Consider the following 19,996-nt stretch of genomic DNA (forward strand, 5'->3'; position numbering starts at 1 on the left):
GTACATCTTCCGGATGGGGGCCACCGTAGCTGCAGTCATGATCTCCCCAGAGAACGAACAGCATCACCAGTCTCGCCGGCCACGCCGTCCACCTCTGACATGTGGAGCCCCACAACACAGTGCTGTGACACATCCACCTGCACAGCAGGAGGGAGGGCAACAGCAGAGAGAGATGCATCGCAGAAGGCACTACCCTCGCCACAGGGTCCACAGACCGAGGCTCAGCTTCCTGGACCTCTCTGAGCAGCAGTGCACACGGAGGTTCACAGCCACTCGACATGTAGTCGTGGACATCTGCAGCCTCCTTCATGCCGAGCTGCTCCCGGCTGGCCCGAGCACCATCTTCTTACCTGTCACTGTCAAAGTCACCACTGCCCTCAACAACTTCTCCTCCGCATCCTTCCAGGGTGCCAGCAGGGACATCTCTCACGTCTCTCAGTCGTCTGCACAAAAGAGCCCTGCAAATACACCTACACCCACTCTGCAGTGACACAATGGGTGGCATCAGTTGTGGGTCTTCATAGTGATCATCAGGAAAGGGCATTATTGCACAAACCAGACAAGATTCACAAAGACGTGGCAGTAGTGGTGACAATATAATATGTTATGTGAGTTGATCAGAAATCAAATATAGGTAACCACCATGACAAACCCTCAAACACCCTTGTACATGCTCATGACACGTTTGCCTTACGTTTCCTACTGCACATATGTGATGCATGCCCTGTGGCTGCAGCACAGGTAGTGGCAGGTTGAGTGAGGCTGACCGTGAAAGAGATGCATCAGAGGGTGAGTATGAGATAGAGCCATGAGATTGTATGAGGATTGGGTTAAGTGGTAATGGTGGGATGAGTACTGGCGAGGTGAGTAAGTGCAGGTAAGATGAGGATGAGCTTTGAATGGGTGTGAGGGGTGATGTGATAGAGTAGTGTTGGCAGTGCAGAAGGAGATGTGGGGTGGGGGCGGCGACATGGCAGACAGAGGTTAGGGGAATGAGTAAGTGTACTCACTTTGGCTGACCTACTTAGGTGATTGAAGTGTCTCCTACACTGTATGCAGGTGCGCGATATGTTGGTGGTGCAGGTGACTTCCTCTGCCACCTCGAGCCAGGCCTTCTTGGTGGCAGAGGCAGGCCACTTCCTCCCATCCGCCGGGGGGGGGGGAAGATCTCTGTCCTCCCCCTCCTTCTCACCCCATCCAATGATACCTGGAGTGAGGCATCATTAAACCTGGGAGCAGCCTTCCCCCTAGGCTGCTCCATGCTGTAATTTTTCCTATTATCTGCAGCATCAGTCAGTGGAGGACTATAAAATAATGAGGGGCATAGATAAGGTAGATAGTCAAAATCTTTTCCCAAAGGTAGGGGAGTCTATAACGAGGGGACATAGATTTAAGGTGAGAGGGGAGAGATACAAAAGGGTCCAGAGGGGCAATTTTTTCACTCAAAGGGTGGTGAGTGTCTGGAACGAGCTGCCAGAGGCAGTAGTAGAGGCGGGTACAATTTTGTCTTTTAAAAAGCATTTGGACAGTTACATGGGTAAGATGGGTATAGAGGGATATGGTCCAAGTGCAGGCAATTGGGACTAGCTTAGTGGTATAAACTGGGCGACATGGACATGTTGGGCCGAAGGGCCTGTTTCCATGTTGTAACTTCTATGATTCTATGACTGCCCCTTTAAATAGGGCTCCTCCAGCTGACAGTCTATGCTGCGCATGCGCAGTCCACCTGCTGCGCAGATTTCCAGCACGAAACCCAGAAGCACAGGTAAGTGGATCCAATTAGCCTGCGATTCCGTGCGGAGCACCCCGAATTCACTGGGCGCGTCCGTTACCCACGCGCCCAGTCGACCCACCGCCGCGAACTCGCCGCCCTCCTAATATTAAAATTAAAAACTTTAAATTTTACATTTTTGAAATCTCCAACAATTAATACCTGAAGGAATGAGACTCCACACTTGTAATAGTTAATTTTCAGTACCAGCGAGGTTGATTGGCACTTATCACGTAGTTAAAAGGGTACTTACACTTGAAATGACATGACTTAACTTTCTGTGGCAAGTTTAGTTTGTATCCACCGTGCAAATACAGCAACTTCACAACATTCAATTCATGTCAATGGTGAGGCAGACAGCGAAATGCCATTTTCGGGAAGCTAACAGCGGTGCAGTGCAACTCGGACAGCAACTTTTGGATTTAGCATTTAAACGCGCATCTGCTCCTCGCCTGAAGTTGCTGTACAATTTGCACATAAATAGCGGCAAACGCCATTGGCCTCACCGTTATTTTGACAGCAAAATCTGGCCCGTTATTAGGGTGAACTCAACTGTAAACATCCTAACTCTTCTACTAGCTGAATTTACACAACTACTAACCATCTGCTTCCCCTTGTTTTTGGAATTAACGTTATTTTCCTACAATGCTCGACAGATAAGAAGAAAAGTAGCAAAGGATGCAAATTGGAAGAGGATTCATTGGTATTCTTGTATGGGCAGAGGTGTCCGGGGTACGCTATCTGCAATCATCTATTCATGTGGCAATCTCTTTGACTAAGTTGATTGTTCATTTGACCATATGATGAATCAGTACACAAAATAATTTGATGAATTCAATTTTACAGTTCTTGGGCATATGGACAATAATTTCTGAAGATAGAAATTTCTAATCATTTTAATACAGTACTAATAAGGAAGTTTCTAGGTCCATGAAACCTCATTAGGAAATCTGTATTACAAGGAAAGCAGAACATAAAGGAGATAGCACATTCTCAGTTTACTAGGTTGATCAAAAGCTTCAAAGTAAACCTAGTCAAACTTGAATGACTTCAATTCTTTTCTTAAAATTAAAAAGCACACCGGACATTAAGGAGAAACACATCACCATGCATCCTACAACCCAATTAGCTAATCTCTATTTAGTGATTGATTGTCCAGGGTTGTGTCACTGAACACAATTACTGCAAGTACAAAAGCAAAATACTACAGATGCTGGAAATCTGAAATAAAAACAGAAAATGCTGGAAAACACTCAGCAAGTCAGGCAGCATCTGTGGAGAGAGAAAGAGTTAACATTTCAGGTCGATAACATTTCAGAGTGCTTCTGTTTTCCAGCATTTTTTGTTTTTATTTCTATTATTACAAGTGTTTTGTGCTATTTAATTAGAACACCAAGACTTTGAAAATCAACAGAATGATACTGCCTTTCCAAGAGACATGGTGGGTGATGGAGGAGGAGCAGAAGAGAAGGGGTACTTCAGCACTATTAATTTCTTAGAGAAATTAAACTTGCATACTACCTTAAGCAAGAGCAATATACGAGGTCTTACAACTGGCCTATCCAAATGCCAAAATTTTAAAATATATAAATTTCAAATGCTTTAGATAAGGACAACTCTTAATAGAGTTTAAACCAGCACTTCTGACACTAGAACATGGTGTTCACTCATCCCACAAAATGAAATAACCAGAGTAATAGTCTTAGGAAACCACAGGCTCAAATGGGTCTGATACAAGTTTACTCAAGATTAAAACATGCAAAGAGAGAACCAGGTGAGACTTCAAATATGTAGTTACTGTAGAAATTTAGAAATTCTTTGCAATTAAAAAAGTTACAGTTATAAATTCAGGCCTTCTCAAAATCGGTGACATCAGTCACTCCCATAAGCAGTCTAAGCGTCTTACTTTTATGGGAGTTGACACATTGTCATGCATATCGTAACCTGAGGGTGTAACAATATCCCTTGTGACTTGGGCTGGATATTTGTGCTTCTTGCGCATATACTTATTCAACTTCTCCGAAGGTGGATCAATCAAACACGGTGAGTTGAGACCAGATACAACCATTAAGCTGTTTTATTTCATAATAGGCCATTATGATCGGACTCACTTAATTCAATCTGTACAATTTATCTTTATGTAATAATACAACAAAGAACACTCCACACTAGCCCTTATTTAACTTAAACAAGATGGCTTCTAACTATCCTCCAGAATTTCTAAACTCTCTGCCTCAGCGAAAGCCCTCACAGCTTTCCCTTTAACAAATCTGATTGCCCTCACAGTCTTCTAGTAACAAAAAAAAAGCTCTCTGCCAGCATCCATCTTATATCTCTTTGTTCACAGGCAAAAGGAGTGAAGCAGGTTTTTTGACTGCTGAGACAAGCTGAAGAAATACTTAATTGGAGTGAATGTGGAAACATCAAAACTACCTCATTAGTGCCTTAATTACCTATTGTCCAAGCATATTTTAAAACTTATCTGAATATACTACACTTTTAAAAAAAACTATTAAAAGTAACTCCTTTTTTCCAGATCCTTTCTGTGGAAACATGATAAAAAAATTCCAAAATGTGACAATTAGCTTCTTGCACTTCAAGTAAAATTGTTTTCTTTTGATTGTTGATTCTATTGTTAAAGATGACGTTAGCTGTATTGAGAAACACTGCGAGAACAATTTTACAAATGCACGTCACCAGTGGGAAGCCTCTCCTGTTAAGTGCACGCATCAGAAAATTCCAGAAGTGCTACCCATGATTTTCACCCATTAATTTTAATAGGTGTAAAATCTGGGGTAAAGTACCTGTGATTTCCTGAAATGAGCAGCTGAGAGACACTTCCTGCTGATAGTGTGCATTCATTATACATAAATAAAATCAGTCTTTATATGTAAACATTCACCTTTGTTTTTCCAGTGCTTTGAAGCTTTCTAAAAATGTTGCCCCAGTTCAAACAGCTTGAATCTGGCAATAATTGGTAATACTCAATGTCTCTTCAGCATACCATCTGTGACAATTATGTTAAAAGTAACCATACCCTAACCCAATTATCCTCAACCAATTTGAAAACATTGGATGCAGCCAATGAGAAGACTATTTTCAAAAGGACAACTGATCTTTTGGAGATTTCCTTATTCTTTGAGCAGCAGCAAGCATAATAGTAATTCTAAGTTGCTAACAGGAAAACAGAAGGGCAAAGTCCCTAGAAAGCATCCTTTATTAGGACATCATGACATCCCTCTTGTAACACTGCTACCATGCTATATAAATAGTACTTCTCTTGGCAGTCAGTTCTTTCCCTCCAACCCCCCTCCCACCTCCAAGGAGACTGCATGAATAAGTCGGTGAAAAGCACATAGAGAAACAGCATTTTTAAGAAAATACACAAAAAATAAATCCAGAGGAGAGAGAGGTGGGACCAAGAGGCCAGGTGGCCTGGACAGTCTACTGTATAAAGGATACTTGAATTCAAAAAAAAATGTGAAAGACCGTAAAGGGTAGTAATTTTCTTAATTTGGTACCCTCCATATACTGAAATTGATGACTCACTGTTCACAGATAGCCCTTAAATGAATAATGAACTCTCAAAGGAAGCCTTAAATGAAGTATTAACTAAAGTTAACTGCTGTCTTGGTTTCAATATAGGCAAATAGTTATTCTAGAGAAAAAAAAACCAAACACCTCTATCTCAATGGATAACAGACAGAAATCTATTAAATTTGGTATGTGGGCCACGAGTTTCATAGAAACTCCCTGGGCCCGATTTTATCAGGGGTGCGGGATCTCGGCGGGTGGTCATTCGGGCGCGTGAAAAACGCGCCGTCCGAATTGAGTGCGTTGCGCGCGCGATCGCGGGATAATTGAAGCAATTAGCCGGCAGTTACGGGTTCTCCGCTTCTCAGCTGCGCGCCGGCGGACTGCGCATGCGCAGTGACGTCTGAGCAATGGTGGAGCTCCATTTAAAGGGGCAGTCCAACAAAGCCCCTCCAGCCACAACCAAGAGTCCAGGCAACATGGAGGAAGGCAGGGGTAAGGCTGCTCCCCGATTTACGGACCACGCCCTCCAGGTGCTGCTGGACGGGGTCCGGATGAGGAGGGAGACGCTGTTCCCGAGTGATGGAAGGAGGTGCCCTGGCTCCGCCACCAAGAAGGCATGGGAGGAGGTGGCGTCGGAGGTCACCAGCAGGGGCAACACCACCCGAACTTGGATGCAGTGTCGGAAGAGATTCAATGACCTCACCAGGTCCGGGAAAGTGAGTACACTAACGCACTCTGCTTCACTCCGTTTTCCACATCACCTCAAACACCTCACAACCCCATCTCCACTGACAGCACAGCGCTCCCGCACCAATCCTCACAGCCACCCAACTATCATCCTCACAGTGCCTGCACGTACCCACCGTCCCTGTCCCCACTCGACCACTACCACACACCCCAATGCCCATACAATGGGATGGCCATGTGGCACACGCATCCTCCCATCCATCTGCCACACGCTCAACCCACTCACATCAATGCTTGAAGCGTCTCACAATGCAATCTTCAATAACGTTTTTGTGTTTTGCCCTCACAGGAGAAGAGTTGCAAGAACGCCCGGGAAAGGGCCCGCACCGGAGGGGGCCCGCCACACGAGGTGGCGGCGTTGGAGATCAGCCACACGCTACATTGCCTGTCCGTGGCGGATGGCGAGGCTGGGTCTGGCGAAACGGCCGGTAAGGGAAAGCTGACACTCAGCACTCATGATCGCGAATGATCTTAGCATCACATGGCATATGCCGCACCGCCACATTTGGTCACATGCCTGATATTGCCCTCTGTTCTCTTGCAGGGCTGTCTGCGAGCGCCGTATCCGTTGAGGGCGATTCCTCAGAGGACATGCCGGTCTCTGAGGGTGCATCGTCACACATGAGCCAAGCATGCACCAGCGCAGATACACACACCTCGGTGGGTCCCCCCCTCAGTTAGTTGGGATTGCACATGGTGAGTCACCGCGCACACGTGAGCATGAGCAGACCCTGGTGGCAGGGTCAGCCTCGGAGGGTCCGGGTCGGTGGGAGCACTCTTCTCCAGGCTCTGCTCAGCCGGACCCAGATGCTGAACCCAGGGGGCCACCAGTCAAAAGGAGAGTCGTCGAGGGGTACCAGCACATTGCCGAGGTACTGGGAGAGGTGCCACGCGCACTCTCCACAATCGCACGGAGGATGGAGGAGTTCAACTCCTGCATGAGGGGAATGGTGGCACAGGTGCAGGAAGGTATCGCCGAGATAGTGTCGCAGGGACGTGAAGGCATCTCTGAGATAGTGTCGCGGGTAGGTGCGGGAATGTCTGCGGTGGAGGACAGGCTAGCCTCCCTCGAGCGTCACGCACAGCTCAACAATGAGTCCATCCAGGCCCTCACAACGGCTGTTCGGATTCAGGGTGAGCAACATTCTGCCGCCATAAACAGGTTGACAGATACATTGGAGGTGGCCTTGCAAGGTCTCATACACGTCATCCAAACTGCCGTCCAGCAGGGTGGAAGGGGTGATGTGGGCCTAGGCCATGAGAGGGAAGATGGTGAACGGGGACATGGAAGTGTGGACGCTACTCAAGGTGCCCCCACGTCTCACTCGTTGCCCCCCTCTCAACCAGTGCCCGCAATAGTCCCTCCTCTCCAGGTGGCCGTGTCTGCCCCTGCACAGGTGCAGGAAGAGCAGTCTGTGGAGGTGCCCTCACGGGCACCGAAACCCAGGGGGTGTCGGCCCAAAGCATCTACCCGGTCAGGGCACAAACAGGAGCAACCTGCCACCACCTCTGCTGCAGCCACAGAGGTAGCACCACGTAGGGGTTCCAGAAAAAGAAAACCCAAGGTTCTGTGAACACACAGGGATTGCACCAGGGTGTTTGACGATTTGTTATCTTTTTATTTCTAGTCCTTGATTGGCACCACACAATAAACTCAATTTTTCTCACCAATGCTGCCACCTCTTGTCCATTATTCTGCGGCTTGTGCAATAGGTCCCTTCTGTGCGCCTCATCATGACGACGAACACCCGGTCCCACCCATTGGGCATAATACAGTGGGTGCAGGTGTACAGGCACCACTCTTCTATGGAGGGAGCCTGTATGGACCCTCGTCTGTGCACGTTATGATATGTGAACGCCTCACACAGTGTGATGTTAGGAGAACCGTTGGCATATGAGTGCCTCCCTGGCCTGACGAGCACGCAGGTGAGCCGGTGTTCGGCCCATGGGTGGTTCCTCCTCCTCTCGCTCGTACTCCTCCTCTTCCCCCTCCTCCTCATCATCGTCCTCAATATGGGTGGCGGGTGTGCATGGGGCCTCCTCCAGCGGCACCCCTCTCTGTTGTGCCATGTTGTGCAGGGTACAGCAGACAACTATAATTCGTCCCACTTTGAGTGGCGTGTATTGGAGCGCTCCCCCGGAACGATCAAGGCACCTGAAGCGCATCTTGAGCAGCCCTATAGCCTGCTCAATTGTAGACCTGGTAGCAATGTGGCTGTCATTATATCGACGCTGCAGCTCGGTAATGGGGTTCCTCAGAGGTGTCATAAGCCACGTGTGCAGGGGATATCCCTTGTCGCCGAGGAGCCAGCCGTTGCCGGTGTTGGGTGCATGGAATAGGGGTGGGACGGTGGACTCCCTGAGGATGAAGGCATCGTGGCAGCTGCCAGGGTATCTGGCGCACACGTGTAGGAATCTCTGGCGGTGGTCACAAATGAGCTGGGCGTTCATGGAGTGATACCCTTTCCTGTTGATGAACAGCCCTGGCTCATGTGGAGGTGCCCGTATTGCTATGTGGGTGCAATCGATTACACCCTGCACCCGTGGGAAGCCAGCCACATCATGGAATCCAACCGCCCTCTCCGTCTGGCTGCGGTCATCCATGGCGAAGTTGATGTAGTTCGAGGCCCTGCGGAACAACCCATCGGTGACCTGCCTTATGCACTTGTGTGCAGACGACTGACAGACCCCGGTGATGTCCCCCGTGGCACCCTGGAAGGATCTGGAGGTGAAGAAGTTGAGGGCAGTGGTGACTTTGACGGCGACGGGTAAGAAGATGCTGCTTGGTCCATCCGGGAGCAGCTCGTCATTAAGGAGGCTGCAGATGTCGGCGACTACCTGGCGAGTGACTGAGCCTACGTATGCACTGCTGCTCAGAGAGGTCCATGAAGCTGACCCTCGGTCTGTAGACCCTTTGCGGAGGGTAGTGCCTCCTGCGACACATCTCTCTCCGCGGTTGCCCTCCATCCTGCTATGCAGGTTGATGTGCCACAGCACCGTGTTGTGGGGATCCACGTCTCTGAGGCGGACGGCGTGGACTGCGAGGCTGGTCATGCTGTTCGTCCTCCGAGGATGTCAACACAGCACCCATCTGGCAGGTGTAGGTCTGAGGGGTTGTGCACGGTAGAAAAGCGTGTCCTCGCACAGGGGTTGCGGTTCCACGCCGGTGAATCTTCTTGATTGGAGGAGGGTGGTGGAGGGCAAGCGTTGCCCAATGTTACGGAGTGTCCTCCTGCGTTGGTGAAGGCTCTCCCCCCCCCCCCCCCCCCACCTGTGGAATGCACCTTGGCAGCTGCCATAGGCTGCTGGCTGCAACACGTCCGTTGGGAGTGAGAGTGTTTCCCCCAGTATGGGAAACAGTCTCAGTTCAACGTAAAATCCCACACTTGGTAAAAAAAACAGCTCAATCAGGTCAGTTAATGGCCTGAAATAGCTACATAAATACTCTCAAGTGGAACCCCACTGGCTTTAAGTGCCTGCGGGATTCCCACCTGCGGGGTCTGCGCGCGCACGCCGGCGTGGAACCCGGAAGTGGGCGGGATCGAGGCGGGATCCGGTCGGGGTCGTCCTTTTGCCGATTTTCGAGGCCCCCCCGCCGAGAACGCACCCGAGAGCGGGTGCTAAAATCGGGCCCCCTATGTCAAAATTTGTCTATGGATAAAACCCATTCTAAATACTTATAACACCTGTAGGTGGTGCTGCAATAGGAGTTTCCAGTGTTAAAAGTGTCACAGATATCACACAATAGTTCCTATTTTATACTTAGTATTTTTTCAACAGCAAATTTTTGAGCTACCAGATTTTTCAGTAACTGAAAATTCAAATGTCCAAGGTGTGGTTTAAATAAAATAAATTCAAAAATATATATTTCGCAATAATATGATGAGATTTCTCTATTAAATTTGATTTACAGGCCTATAAATTCATCAGCGCAGCGCCCGTTTATCAGGCAATAACTGGTCTACTAGGCCCCCAATATGGTGGGCAGGAAGCGCGCGACATTTCTGGTCATGAGTGTTCATATTGGAAAAGGAAAAAAAATAGGCATTCTTTACCCAGGCCTGCATATGAAAATAAGAGGGCCAATGCCTGTTCGAAGACCCCCAATTCAAGATTGGTTTGCCCTGAGGGTGCCGGTGGCAGTGCCTTGGAAATGCCTATGACCTACAAGGTTAAGTTTTTCACATTTACTTACCTGAATGTGGTGCCCAAAAGGTGCAGGAGTGCTCCTCCTGCCCCTACATTTAACAAAAGCTCACCACCATTCCCTATCCTGCATCCCCTGCCCTTCGATTCTGTGGGTGGTGGCGCATGGCCGTTCTGAGATGGCCGCTGCTGGGCACCTATGGGAATGGAGGGAATGAGCGAGGAGCTGCCAAGGGCCAGGTTTTCCTTACAACCCCCACCCTAAATTCAGCCTGCAGATGTTTGTAGCTCCTTTCCCTACTGCACCACACCACCCAAAAGGATAGAAAAGAGAGAAACAGCAACAAAAAACGAAAGAGCAAGAGCAAATGATAAAAACAGCAAGAAAAAAAGAATATTCTCAGAATTACCATCTGCAACATTACAGGAAATCCAATAGTAATTAAATAAATTTAAACCTTCAATGTTCAATTGTAACCTCACTTACCTTTCCTCATTGCGTTGCTTTCTCTCCTCTTGCTGTCTAGCCAGTCTCACTTCTTCCTGGTCAGGACTGTGACAAATAAATTGGTAGACAATTTATGTTTCTAATTATGCTTTTGATAATCTATTATAGGCAAAGTACAACTTGTGAATATTCATTTTACTATAATGTACCCATTTTTGTTACTTAAGGTTAAATGGCTATAGACAAAATGAACGAGGCTGCAATGTTCAGACTGAGACTGCACTCTTCCCATTTTTTGTTATTTCCAGATGTTTCAAGATAAATTAAATATTTGAGTAAATGTGACAAAAAGGTGGAGTGTATCAAAAGGGGTTTGATGAAGCTGCTTACAACCTCTGTCATTGAATAATACAGCACAGGAGGCTGCCATTTGGCCCATGCCTGTGCCGGCTCTTGGAAAGAGCTATCCAATTAGTCCCACTCCCCTGCTCTTTCCAGGAAGTCATGATGAACCCTTATAAGACACTGATTCGCAACAACTGAAGTAGAGTCCAGTTTTGGGCACAGAACTTTAAGAAAGATGTGAAGGCCATAGAGAGAGTGCAGAAGAGATTTACTAGAATTATTCCAGGGATGAGGGACTTTATTTACGCAGATAGACTGGAGAAGCTGGGGTTGGTCTCCTTGGAACAGAGAAGGTCAAAAGGAGATTTGATAGAGGTATTCAAAATCATAAAGGGTCTAGACAGAGTAGATAGAGAGGAACTGTTCCCATTGGCAGAAAAGTCAAGAACCAGAGGACATAGATTTAAGGTTATTGGCAAAAGAACCAAAGGTGATATGAGGTGATACACAGTGAGTGGTTGTGATCTGGAATGCACTGCCCGAGGGGGAGGTGGAGGCAGATTCAATCATGGCCTTCAAAAGGGTAATGGATAAACAGGGTTTGACAGTTGAAAAGCAATGGCAAACATTTAAAGAAATATTTCTATATTCTCAACAAGTATACAGTCCATTGAGAAATAAAAACTCCACGGGAAAAGTGATGCACCCGTGGCTAACTAAAGAAGTTAAGGTGAGTATTAGATTGAAAGAAGAGGCCTATAATGTTGCTAAGAAGAGTAATAAGCCTGGGGATTGGGAGAGTTTTAGAAACCATCAAAGAACGACCAAAAAGTTGATTAAAAGGGAGAAAATAGAATATGAAAGTAAATTAGCAAGAAATATAAAAACAGATTGTAAGAGCTTCTACAAATATGTAAAAAGGAAGAGAGTAGCAAAAGTAAACGTTGGTCCCTTAGAGGCCGAGACAGGAGAAATTATAATGGGGAAATCAGGAAATGGCAAATGCGTTAAACAAATATTTTGTATCTGTCTTCACAGTAGGAGACACAAAAAGCACACTGAAAATAGTGGGGAACCAAGGGGTAAATGAGAGTGAGGGACTTAAAACAATTAACACCACAACAGAAAAAGTACAGGACAAAATAACAGGACTAACAACCATCAAATCCCCTGCATCTGATGGCCTACATCCTAGGGTTCTAAAAGAGGTGGCTGCAGAGATAGTGGATGCATTGGATATGATCTTCCAAAATTCTCTAGATTCAGGAATGGTCCCAGTAGACTGGAAGGTAGCAAATGTAACCCCACTATTCAAGGGAGGGAGAGAGAAAACAGGGAACTACAGGTCAGTTGGCCTGACATCGGTCGTTGGTAAAATGCTGGAATCCATTATTAAGGAAGTGGTAAGAGTGCACTTAGAACATCATATGATTAGGCAGAGTCAACATGGTTTTATGAAAGGGAAATCAAGATTGATAAATTTATTAGAGTTTTTTTGAGGATGGAACTAGCAGGGTAGATAAAGGGGAACTAGTGGATGTAGTACATTTGGATTTTCAAAAGGCATTCAATAAGGTGCCACACAAAAGGTTGTTACACAAGGTAAGGGCTCATGGGGTAAGGGGTAATATATTAGCATGGATAGATGATTGGTTAACGGATAGAAAACAGAGAGTAGGGATAAATGGATCATTTTCAGGTTGGCAGGCTGTAATTAGTGGGGTGCTGCAGGGATCAGTGCTTGGGCCTCAGCTATTTACAATCTATATTAATGACTTAGATGAAGCGACCGAGTGCAATGCATCCAAGTTTGCTGACGATACAAAGCTAGGAGGGAAAGTTATCTGTGAGGACACAAAGAGCCTGCAAAGGGATATAGACAGATTAAGTGATTGGGCAAGAAGGTGGCAGATGGAGTATAATGTAGGGAAATGTGAGGTTATTCACTTTGGTAGGAAGAATAGAAAAACAGAATATTTTTTAAATGGTGAGAAACTATTAAATGTTGGTGTTCAGAGAGATTTGGGTGTCCTCATACAAGTAACACAAAAAGTTAGTATGCAGGTACAGCAGGCAATTAGGAAAGCAAACGGCATGTTGGTCTTTACTGCAAGGGGGTTGGAGTACAAGAGTAAGGAAGTCTTACTTCAGTTGTACAGGGCTTTAGTGAGACCTCACCTGGAGTATTGCGTGTAGTTTTGTTCTCTTTATCTAAGGAAGGATATACTTACCTTGGAGGCGATACAACGAAGGTTCACTAGATTAATTCCTGGGATAAGAGGGTTGTACTATGAGAAGAAGTTGAGTAGAATGGGCCTATACTCTCTGGAGTTTAGAAGAATAAGAGGTGATCTCATTGAAACATAAAAGATTATTAGGGGGCTTGACAGGGTAGATGCTGAGAGATTGTTTCCCCTGGCTGGAGAGTCTAGAACTAGGGGGCATAGTCACAGGATATGGGGTCTGCCATTCAAGACTGAGATGAGGAGGGATTTCTTCATGCAGAGGGTTGTGAATCTTTGGAATTCTCTACTCCAGAGAACTGTCGATGCTGAGTCATTGAATATATTCAAGGCTGAGATGGATAGATTTTTGGACTCTAGGGGAATCAAGGGATATGGGGATCAGGCGGGAAAGTGGAGTTGAGTTTGAAGATCCGCCATGATCTGAATGAATGGCGGAGCAAGCTCGAGGGGCCGTATCACCTACCCCTGCTCTTATTTCTTTTGTTCTTATTTGAAAGGAAAAAATTTGCAGGGCCACAGGGATAGGATGGAGGAGTGGGACTAGCTGGATTGCTCTTGCATAGAGCCGCCACGGATTCGATAGGCCGAATGGCTTCCTTCCTTGCTGTAACCTATGATTCTAAGTTGTACCTTTAAAGTGCACTTAATATAATGAAACATCCCAGACCACTTCACACAGGTGGGGTAAAAAAAGACAACGAGCAGTGGTGAGGCAAGGGTTAGAAGCGGTGACAAAGTAAGATCTAAGAGGTAGGTTTTAAGGAGACTATTGAAGGAAGAGAGAGGGGTAGCAAGATGAGGGGGGGGGGGGCTAAGATGTTGGGCTAAGATGGCTAATGGCTTTGTCCCAAGGGGGAATGCAAAGGAGGCTAAAGCTAGAAGAGTTAAGGGGGTATGCTGGAACATGGTTGAAGCAGGTAGGGAAGGGGGGCCATGGAGGGATTTGTAAATAAGGATAAGGGTTCTGAAATGGATGCTTTGGGGAATAGGAAGGCAATAAGCTATGTGATGACAGTGGTGATGAGCAGCAGGATTTACTGGGGATAAGATGCCAGTGGTGAAGTTTTAGACAAGTTGCGATTTATGAAGGGCAGATCTCAGGAGGCTGGCAAGAAGTGCACTTAAGTAAATCAAGCCTCGGAGGTGACAAAAGGTGAATAGGATTTCAGCAGCAGCAGGACTGGAGGCAGGCAATGCTGCATGGTAGGTCTGCTCTACTTCTGAAACTAGGTTACAGCTACAGAGCCCTCTTGGCTTTCTTCAATTAAGATGAATAGCTATTGGAAGAAATCTGAGGAAAGCATACAAGATCTTTGCCAAGAAGTGGCAGGAAATTGCATTTAAAGAATGTACTGTTCTTTCCATTTGAGCCAATTAAGGAAACTAGAGAAAGCTGAATGATGCAGAAAAAAAACTCAAATTGAGCAAGTTACAGAATCAGCAACTGACAAAAGGGGAAAAAAATCCAAAATGATTTAACCTCCAGAAACAATTGCTGGACCACAGTTCTGGTGAGGGGTAATTTTACTCAAGTCTTTCTCTTACCATTTTCCCCTCCTAGTTTTAAGTTCCTCATTTGAATTGCTACACCTGAATGAGGATTGGTAAGAGCTCGAATACTAGCTGATGCTGTTTTCTAACTGGCCCCAGATGATTCACCCACCAGTTTTTATCTTCAACCCACTGGTAAAGCAACTCACGAGACCACTTAACTGCTCATTTTAGGCCCAACTGAGCTACTTAATTTGTACACACAAAATCTTGGTAATGTGCACTGGACCAGCACCTCGCTGCTCTATGGATTTCAGTAGTACATATTTGTTGTTCTAGTGCTATATTGGACATGCAATTAAACTATCACACAGCCAAAGAAAGTAAAAACTGCTCAACTGGTTACTTACTAACTTTATCGACTCCAAAATGTATATACACAGAATCTTATGATTTTGTGACATTTCAAACAACAAAAATATTGAAATGACCTTATTTGGCTTATCTGATGAAATTAGACATTTCAATAATTTGTTAAAGGCAAATCGTGTTTAACTAACTTGATAGAGTTTTTTCATGAGGTAACAGAGAGGGTATGTGAGGGCAATGCAGCTGATGTGATGTATATGGAGTTTCAAAAGGCATTTGATAAAGTGCTGCATAATAGGATTGTCATCAAGATTGAAGCCCATGGAATAAAAGGGGAATACCAGTATGGATACAGAATTGGCTAAGTAACAGAAAGCAGAATGTAGTGGTGAACGGTCGTTTTTCGAACTAGAAGAAAGTGTACAGTGGTGTTCCTTATGGGTCGGTGCTAGGACCACTGCTTTTCTTGATATATATTAATGACTTGGACTTAGGTGTACAGGGCACAATTTCCAAGTTTGCAGATGACATTTTACTCAAGTCTTTCTCTTACCATTTTCCCCTCCTAGTTTTGGAAGTGTAGTGAACAGTGAGGAGAATAGTGATAGGCTTCAAGAGGACATGGTGACATGGGCGGACACGAGGCAGATGAAAATTAATGCAGAAAAATTCGAAGTGATACATTTTGGTAGGAAGAATGAGGAGAGGCAATATAAACTAAAGGGCACAATTCTAAAAGGGGAACAGAAACAGAGAGATCTGGGGGTATATGTACACAAATCGTTGGCAGGACAGGTTGAGAATACGGTTAAAAAAGCATACGGGATCCTGAGCTTTATAAATAAAGGCATAGAGTACAAAAGCAAGGAAGTCATGATGAACCTTTAAAAAACAGTGGTTGGGCCACAATTGGAGTATTGTGTCCAGTTCTAGGCACCGCACTTTAAGAAGGATGTGAAAGCCTTAGAAAGGGTGCAGAAGAGATTTACTTGAATGATTCCAGGGATGAGGGACTTTAGTTACGAGGATAGATTGGAGAAGCTGGGGTTGTTCTCCTTGGAACAGAGAAGGTTGAGAGGAGATTTGATAGATGTATTCAAAATCACGAAGGGTCTAGACAGAGTAGAGGGAGAGAAACTGTCCCCACTGGCAGAAGGGTCAAGAACCAAAGGACATAGATTTAAGGTGACTGGCAAAAGAACCAAAGATGACATGAGGAATAACTTTTTTTTACTCAGCGAGTGGTTAGGATTTGGAATGCACTGCCAGAGGGGATGGTGGAGGCAGATTCAATCATGGCCTTCAAAAGGGAACTGAATAAGTACTTGAAAGGAAAAAATTTGCAGAGCTACATGGATAGGGCAGGGGAGTGGGACTAGCTGGATTGCTCTTGCATAGAGCCAGCACGGACTCGAAGGGCTGAATGGCCTCCTTCCGTGCTGTAACCTTTCTATGATTCAATAAGCATCCCTCACAAAAACTGACTATTTAAAAGGCTTATAAACTCCATTTCAGTTTTGTAATACGAGCCCTGTGTTTTGGGGGGTGGGGGGTGGGTGGTTGTTACATGGTGTGGATATAATCCTATTATGAAAAATAGGTCATCAGCAGTTTCACTTAGTTTGGTCTATCAACATTAAATTAGCAAGTCTGGTTCACAAAACTGACATCATCCTATGTCTTTCAAAGTTGATTAGCCTGAAAAATAAATTCATATGCTGCCCATTGGCTTAATGTATATATTTTTTTTACAGTATACAATATGTAGGCATTTGTGCTCCAGCTTAATGTTCTTAAATGAGACCTGTGGTTTTGGAGAGCTGTCATTGCCTCAGACTAGACTACAGTACATGCTCAGAATATTTCTAAAAAGACAATTACCCGTGGGATTTCTTCTTGCAACAGCGACATACTTTCTTCTTGCAACAGCAATAACAGCAGCAACATACCAAAGGCAGCAGTATGAGTCCTCCAACTACAGACATTGTAATGATCAAGAATTCAAAGTTCACTGCAGAAAAATAAAAGATTAGCAGAATTAAAGAGTGTAACTCAGTATCTTAGTCATTATACACCACTGTTGATCACCACTCTTCATAGGCTCCAGCATTTTGTTTTCAGTACTTCATCATGCTTTCCATTATAGTATCTGCTGTTGACGTCATTTTCTTTACTGACTTCAATAAAATCAAGTTGATCCTACTTTGGTTTATGGCTGTGCCTGCCATCATATTTAGCAGGATTCTCATGAACTCACACTCTATTTATGTTCAGCCATAGAACTGGAATATTGTGGAAGGGAGGGGAAGGAAAAAGGGTTAGAATGAAAACAAACCAACGCACACATCCACGGAGAGGGCAGGTCAGGAGAAGTATATAGTCTGCATGTTGCTATGTGTATACATTTCCCTCTGCTTTCTCCATTGCCTTAATTTTAATATGGTCAGGAGACTCATTTAACAGTTTAAACATTAAGCCAGAAGGAAAATAATCTGAATGATCAGACAGTAGTAACTGGACGGCTAATACGACAGTTTCTTCCATTACCAGGTATTTGGAGTTCCATAAACTAGGTATAAGAAACCAACTTACAATAAATGCTTATTTCAGGTAAAAGAAGTCTGTCGAGTGAGAAGACAAAAAGGACAAGATTCTTGAATCTGCTTTGTTTCACTTTTAAAATACTGAGCAAAAAGGTGAAACCAAAGCTCCATTTTAAATATGCAAAAGCAGTTCTGAGATTTGCTTATAGTACCATTTGTTCCTCCAAAAGTCTTCGCGTCCCATCCACTAAAGCAATGGAGAATTGGACTCACTTTTGGTTCCAAAAGCAAAAACTGTAGTATTACCAGATCACGAACGCGAGTAAAGTTTCCTTTATTTCTTGAAAATTACCACATTTTTAAAAAACGTCAATTTAAGAGCCCGTTAGAAAAGTTTTTTTTAAAATAAACTCTGCCTAATAATACACTTTCACTTCTGAGACAATACTCAGCCAACCTACTTCAGGTCTCTCCCAACATTCCTCTGAATCAACTGTTAGAAGACACACAAAAGTGGCCTCAGGATACTGTTCCTCCAATTTCCTCCCCTTACTGTAGTCTGAAATACTAGAGCTGTACTCACCACTTTCCCAACTGAAGAGGCTGAGAGGGGGGAACCATTTCAAGCACAAGCCCAAATCTCACTTTACAATGCTCCACATACTGAATATTGTAAGCTCCACCTGTGCTAATTTGTATAGTTTTTAAAAATCCCAAATTACGGACATCTGAAATGAAAATCTGAAAATGGAGACTAGACAAAACAACATCTGAAAGGGTCATTATGAAATATTAACTTATCTTTCACTTTCAGATGCTGTGTGCTTCTAGCACTTTCTACTTATTTTTGTCATAGTATATGGTGCACTTGAAGGTCTGTCTCCTTCTCCCAAACTTTGGAAACGAGCAAGATCAGTTTGTAAATACATTATGCTAACATTTTCATTTTGAAATGTGCAACAAAATTTATAGAGAATTATTTCATTGGCCCATTTTTAAATCAGGTCCACACTAAAAAGAAAGCTCCTTCAAACAACCTAACATTTCTGCAGTTTTCCCACATTTAAAAACATGTCCATCAAGCTGAAAATACTGACATTTTTTGTTGCCCTCTGTTCTGACCCAAAGGGATCCAACTGAGTCTATTGAGGAAGACACCGTATTATTAAAAGCCTCAGAAACCTATTTTGTAGAGGTTAAATAAGAGCAGCGAACAGAGACTGTAATGGAAAAAACATTTCTAAGACTACAGGCTTGATTTTGTATATTGCAGTGCAGTGCTGCCACCCAGTGCATTCCCGTATTTATTAGCAAAAATATTTTGCAAAAGTGATTTTACTGATGTGCTCCATTGCATACTTATTACTGGATTAAATAGGTAATCCAAAGAAAAAAAAAGACAAGAACAGTACATTAGTTTATTTTAAAACTGCCCGCTTGTCCTGAGCAACACAATTTCTTCTGTATTCAAGTGGCTTGCCACGGTCATTTGGTCGATTGCACAAGCTAATTCCCTCTTACTACAGTTTTTATTCCAGCCCTAGACTAAGCTGTGCCATTATCTGATCCTTCCACAGTTTATACAAAAAGATGCACAAATGGGAGGAAAAAACCCTTTTATTTTCCTTTCAGCCTGGTGACAAAACACACGCTTGCTGCTGTATTACTTCCAAACAGTATGGAGGATTGAATTTAAAATGCTTCAAGAATTGCAGCAGGACCAATCTACAAGGTCAATGTGCAATATTTTACAGGGTTTCTGGACATTGTTTCTGAAGTCCTTTTAAAGTATCAGGAAGTAGCATTGCTCTGAAGTGCCACATGGTTTTTAGGTGATCGGGAATAAATGTGAATACATACACAATTTTTTCCATTCTCAATTGTATTTAGATCACAACACAGTCAGAAAGGTGTTGATTAGTAGAACTTATCAAACTATGAATACCTTTTATGATGTGGAGATGCCGGTGATGGACTGGGGTTGACAATTGTAAACAATTTTACAACACCAAGTTATAGTCCAGCAATTTTATTTTAAATTCACAAGCTTTCGGAGATTTTCTCCTTCCTCAGGCAAATGTTTATCTTGAAACCTTTTATGAGGCAAGATTTAAAACTTTAAAAAGCAATAACTTGAACTTTTACTGAGCACGAGCTTTAGAAACAAAAATGTTTCAATATATTTTGAATCTCGGCTGCAGTATTGGACATTTATCTGACATCCTGCTGTATGCCTAAAATCTGGGAGACTATTTATATTGCTGCCTACAAAGTGAAAAATAGCTCTGAATCCTCAAACTTTACTCCTCATATTTCACTATACAACAGAATGAGTTCCCCTGCACATTTCTCT

General features: G+C 44.3%; 1 protein-coding gene across 1 annotated transcript in view; it reads right to left on the reverse strand.

The window, feature by feature from the left end:
• Positions 1 to 19,996, reverse strand: part of LOC137342612 (pituitary tumor-transforming gene 1 protein-interacting protein-like) — a 78,342-nt gene that overhangs the window by 35,126 nt on the left and 23,220 nt on the right. The window contains exons 4-5 of the mRNA XM_068006635.1: positions 16,982 to 17,111; positions 10,689 to 10,754 (exon numbers count right to left, since the gene is read on the reverse strand). Of these exons, the coding sequence (XP_067862736.1) occupies positions 10,689 to 10,754; positions 16,982 to 17,111 (196 nt within the window). The remainder of the gene's footprint in view (positions 1 to 10,688; positions 10,755 to 16,981; positions 17,112 to 19,996) is intronic.

This window comes from Heptranchias perlo, chromosome 2 (genome assembly GCF_035084215.1).
Source record: "Heptranchias perlo isolate sHepPer1 chromosome 2, sHepPer1.hap1, whole genome shotgun sequence".
In the NCBI taxonomy this organism is placed as follows: domain Eukaryota; kingdom Metazoa; phylum Chordata; class Chondrichthyes; order Hexanchiformes; family Hexanchidae; genus Heptranchias; species Heptranchias perlo.